Source organism: Myiozetetes cayanensis, unplaced genomic scaffold (assembly GCF_022539395.1).
Source record: "Myiozetetes cayanensis isolate MyiCay16 unplaced genomic scaffold, myiCay2020 scf676, whole genome shotgun sequence".
Lineage (NCBI taxonomy): Eukaryota > Metazoa > Chordata > Aves > Passeriformes > Tyrannidae > Myiozetetes > Myiozetetes cayanensis.
Window position 1 is genome coordinate 1 of NW_026087938.1, and position 5,881 is coordinate 5,881.

Genomic DNA, 5,881 nt, shown 5'->3' on the forward strand with positions numbered 1-5,881 from the left:
GGGTCCCAGAATTCAGGATTTGAGGGTCTCAGGGTGGGTTTGGGGATCCCAGGGGTGGGATTTGGGGTCCCAGGAGGATTTTGGGAAGATTTGGGGGTCCCAGGGTGGGATTTGGGGGCTTTGGGGTCCCAGGGGGATTTGGGGTCCCAGGATGGGATTTGAGGGTCCCAGGTTGGGTTTGGGGGTCCCAGGGAGGATTTGGGGAAGATTTGGGGGTCCCAGGGTGGGATTTGGGGGTCCCAGGGTGGATATTGGGGAATTTGTGGGGATTTTGGGGGATTTTGGGGAATTTTGGGGGATTTTGGGGTTTTGGGGGTCAGGATTTTTGGGGGGTCAGTATTTTTGGGGGGTCTCAGGGTCTCCTGGTCCCCGATGACCCTCCTGGATCCAGTCGAGGTGGGTCCCAGGGTGGGTTTTAGGGGTCCCAGGGTGGGATTTGGGGTCTTAGGGTGGGATTTTGGGGTGATTTTGATGGAATTTTGGGGATTTGGGGTTTTTGGGGTCAGTATTTTTGGGGGTCAGGATTTTGGGGGGTCTCAGGGGTCTCCTGGTCCCTGATGACCCCTGGATCCAGTCGAGGTGGGTCCCAGGAGGTGGGTTTTGGGGGGATTTTGGGGAATTTGAGGGGATTTTGGGGGAATTTGAGGGGATTTTGGGGTTTTTTGGGGTCAGGATTTTTTGGGGGGGTCAGTATTTTTTTGGGGGGGTCTCAGGGGGTCTCCTGGTCCCCGATGACCCCCCGGATCCAGTTGAGGTGGGTCCCAGGCTGGGTTTTGGGGGGGATTTTGGGGGATTTTGGGGTGATTTTGGGGGAATTTGGGGGATTTTGAAGGGAATTTTGGGGGATTTTGGGGTTTTGGGGGGTCAGGGAGGTTTTTGGGAGGGGTGAGGATTTTTTGGGGGGGGGTCTCAGGGGGTCTCCTGGTCCCCGATGACCCCCCGGATCCAGTCGAGGTGGGCGTGGACCCCCGCGTAGACCCCCGGGCGTCCCGGCTGCCCACAGGGCTGCTCCCCCCACGAGACGATGCCCTGGAGGGACCCCCCGCACGTCAGGGGACCCCCTGAGTCACCCTGGGGACACAAAGGGGACATCAGGGGACATCAGAGTCACCCTGGGGACCCCCCACACGTCAGGGGACCCCCGGAGTCACCCTGGGGACACAAAAAGGGGAGAGAGGGGACATCAGGGGACCCCCGGAGTCACCCTGGGGACAGAGGGGACATCCCAGAGTCACCCTGGGGACAGAGGGGACATCAGGGGGACATCAGGGGACCCCCAGAGTCACCCTGGGGACACAAAGGTGGCATCAGGGGACCCCCAGAGTCACCCCCCGCACGTCAGGGGACCCCCAGAGTCATCCTGAGGACAGAGGGGACATCAGAGTGACATCAGAGTCACCCTGGGGACATCAGAGGGACATCAGAGTCACCCTGGGGACCCCCAGAGTCACCCTGGGGACATCAGAGGGACATCAGAGTCACCCTGGGGACAGAGGGGACATCAGAGGACATCAGAGTGACATCAGAGTCACCCTGGGGACATCAGAGTGACATCAGAGTCACCCTGGGGACCCCCGGAGTCACCCTGGGGACACAAAGGGGACATCAGAGTGACATCAGAGTCACCCTGGGGACCCCCCGCACGTCAGGGGACCCCCAGAGTCACCCTGGGGACACAAAGGGGACAGAGGGGACATCAGGGGACCCCCAGAGTCACCCTGGGGACACAAAGGGGACATCAGAGTCACCCTGGGGACCCCCGGAGTCACCCTGGGGACAGAGGGGACATCAGAGTGACATCAGAGTGACATCAGAGTCACCCTGGGGACAGAGGGGACATCCCAGAGTCACCCTGGGGACACAAAGGGGACATCAGAGTCACCCTGGGGACCCCCAGAGTCACCCTGGGGACAGAGGGGACATCAGAGTGACATCAGAGTCACCCTGGGGACCCCCAGAGTCACCCTGGGGACACAGAGGGGACATCAGAGTCACCCTGGGGACCCCCAGAGTCACCCTGGGGACACAGAGGGGACATCAGAGTCACCCTGGGGACCCCCAGAGTCACCCTGGGGACCCCCAGAGTCACCCTGGGGACAGAGGGGACATCAGAGGGACATCAGGGGACCCCCAGAGTCACCCTGGGGACACAAAGGGGACATCAGAGTGACATCAGAGTCACCCTGGGGACAGAGGGGACATCAGAGGGACATCAGAGGGGACATCAGAGTGACATCAGAGTGACATCAGAGTCACCCTGGGGACCCCCAGAGTCACCCTGGGGACACAAAGGGGACATCAGAGTCACCCTGGGGACCCCCAGAGTCACCCTGGGGACAGAGGGGACATCAGAGGGGCATCAGAGTCACCCTGGGGACCCCCAGAGTCACCCTGGGGACAAAAAGGGGACAGAGGGGACATTGAGGGGATATCAGGAACAGGGTGGTGACTCCTGGGGACAGGTGACACACCTGGGGACACACCTGGGGACACACTTGAGGGACAGGTGACACACCTGGGGACACACCTGGGGACAGGGTGGTGGCACTTGGGGACAGGTGACACACCTGGGACACACCTGGGGACTGGGGACACACCTGGGGACACACCTGGGGACAGGGTGGTGGCACTTGGGGACAGGGGACACACCTGGGGCCAAGGAGGGGACACGTGGGGACAGGGTGGTGACACCTGGGGACACGAGGGTGACACACCTGGGGACAGGTGACACACCTGGGGACAGGGAGGTCACACCTGGGGGACAGGTGACACACCTGGGGACACAATGGTGTCACCTGGGGACAGGTGACACACCTGGGGACACACCTGGGGACACACCTGGGGACAGGGAGGTGACACCTGGGGACAGGGAGGTGACATCTGGGGCCAGTTGACACACCTGGGGACACGATGGTGACACAATGGTGACACCTGGGACAGGTGACACACCTGAGACACACCTGGGCACACGATGGTGACACAATGGTGACACCTGGGGACTGAGGACACACCTGGGGACAGGTGACACCTAGGACAGATGACACACCTGGGGATACACCTGGGGCCAGGTGACACACCTGGGGACACACCTGGGGACAGGTGACACACCTGGGGACACACCTGGGGACACACCTGGGGGACAGGTGACACACCTGGGGACAGGGTGGTGGTACTTTGGGACAGAATGGTGACACCTGGGGGACAGGTGACACACCTGGGGGACAGGGGACACACCTGGGACACACCTGGGGACACACCTGGGGACAATGGTGACACCTGGGGACACACCTGGGGACACACCTGGGGACAGGGGACACACCTGGAGACAGGGAGGTGACACCTGGGGACACAATGGTGACACTGGGGGACACGTGACACACCTGGGGACAGGGGACACACCTGGGGACAAGTGACACACCTGAGAACAAAGTGATGACACCTGGGGGCAGGGTGGTGACACCTGGGACAGGTGACACACCTGGGGACAGGTGACACCTGGAGACAGGGAGGTGGCACTTGGGGACAGAATGGTGACACCTGGGACAGGTGACACACCTGGGGACACACCTGGGGACACACCTGGGGACAGGGAGGTGACACCTGGGGACAGGGAGGTGACATCTGGGGACAGGGAGGTGACACCTGGGTGGCAGGTGACACACCTGGGGCCGTGATGGTGTCACCTGGGACAGGGGACACACCTGGGGACAGGTGACACACCTGGGACACACCTGGGCACACGATGGTGACACAATGGTGACACCTGGGGACTGAGGACACACCTGGGGACAGGTGACACCTAGGACAGATGACACACCTGGGGATACACCTGGGGCCAGGTGACACACCTGGGACACACCTGGGGACAGGTGACACACCTGGGGACAGGATGGTGACACACCTGGGAACAGGTGACAGACCTGGGGACAGGTGAAACACCTGGGGACAGGGTGGTGACACCTGGGGACACACCTGGGGACACACCTGGGGGACAGGTGACACACCTGGGGACACACCTGGGGGACAGGTGACACACCTGGGGACACACCTGGGGACACACCTGGGGACACACCTGAGGACAGGGAGGTGACATCTGGGGGACAGGTGACACACCTGGGGACACACCTGGGGACACGATGGTGACACGATGGTGACACCTGCGCCCGTACCTGGCAGGAGTCCTTGCCGCCCTCGGCCACGCCCGCGCAGAGCATGTCGTCGGTCACCTGCGGCCCGTAGGACACCTGGCACTCAGGGACGGCCACCAGGGTGACATTGACACAGTGAGGGACGTCAGGGAACTCCTCTGGGGGGGACAGGGCAGGTGACACACCTGGGACACACCTGGGGACACACCTGGGACACACCTGAGGGACAGGTGACACACCTGGGGACACACCTGGGACACACCTGGGACACACCTGGGACACACCTGGCCCTGTCCCTGCCCTGGCACTCGGGGACGGCCACCAGGGTGACATTGACACAGTGAGGGACGTCAGGGAACTCCTCTGGGGGGGACAGGGCAGGTGACACACCTGGGACACACCTGGGACACACCTGGGGACAGGGGACACACCTGGGGACAGCTGGGACACACCTGGGACACACCTGGGACACACCTGGGACACACCTGGGGGTGATGGGGACACACCTGGGACACACCTGGGAACGCTGGGGACACACCTGGGACACACCTGGGACACACCTGGGACGACACCTGGGGACACACCTGGGGCAGCATGGGGACACACCTGGGGACACACCTGGGACACACCTGGGGACACACCTGGGACACACCTGGGACACACCTGGGGACACACCTGGGACACACCTGGGACACACCTGGGACACACCTGGGACACACCTGGGGACACACCTGGGACACACCTGGGGACACACCTGGGGGTAATGGGGACACACCTGGGACACACCTGGGACACACCTGGGACACACCTGGGGACAGCTGGGACACACTGGGACACACTGGGACACACCTGGGACAGGGGACACACCTGGGACACACCTGGGACACACCTGGGACACACCTGGGACACACCTGGGAACAGGGGCACACCTGGGGACAGGGCACACCTGGGACACAACCTGGGGACACACCTGGGACACACCTGGGACACACCTGGGAGTGATGGGGACACACCTGGGACACACCTGGGACACACCTGGGCACAGATGACACACACCTGGGCACACACCTGGGACACACCTGGGACACACCTGGGACACACCTGGCCCTGTCCCTGCCCTGGCACTCGGGGACGGCCACCAGGGTGACATTGACACAGTGAGGGACGTCAGGGAACTCCTCTGGGGGGGACAGGGCAGGTGACACACCTGGGACACACCTGGGACACACCTGGGACACACCTGGGACAAACCTGGGACACACCTGGCACAGCTGGGACACACCTGGGACACACCTGGCACAGCTGGGACACACCTGGGACACACCTGGGACACACCTGGGACACACCTGGCACAGCTGGGACACACCTGGGACACACCTGGGACACACCTGGCCCTGTCCCTGCCCTGGCACTCAGGTACGGCCACCAGGGTGACATTGACACAGTGAGGGACGTCAGGGAACTCCTCTGGGGGGGACAGGGCAGGTGACACACCTGGGACACACCTGGGACACACCTGGGAGCACACCTGGGGACAGGGACACCTGGGACACACCTGGGACACACCTGGGACACACCTGGGACACACCTGGGGACAGGGGACACACCTGGGACACACCTGAGACACACCTGGGACACACCTGAGACACAGCTGGGACACACCTGGGACACACCTGGGACACACCTGGGGACAGATGTCACACACCTGGCACACACTGGGCACAGATGACACA

At 62.7% G+C, this 5,881-nt stretch overlaps 1 protein-coding gene across 1 annotated transcript; it reads right to left on the reverse strand.

Annotated features, from left to right (window-relative positions):
- Positions 1 to 909: 909 nt before the first annotated feature.
- Positions 910 to 4,481, reverse strand: LOC126651567 (beta-fibrinogenase mucrofibrase-3-like). Its single transcript, XM_050337525.1, has 3 exons — positions 4,457 to 4,481; positions 4,170 to 4,306; positions 910 to 1,071 (listed from the first exon to the last, which is right to left on the reverse strand). The coding sequence occupies exons 1-3, from the start codon at positions 4,479 to 4,481 to the stop codon at positions 910 to 912; spliced, it is 324 nt and encodes a 107-aa protein (XP_050193482.1).
- Positions 4,482 to 5,881: the final 1,400 nt, after the last annotated feature.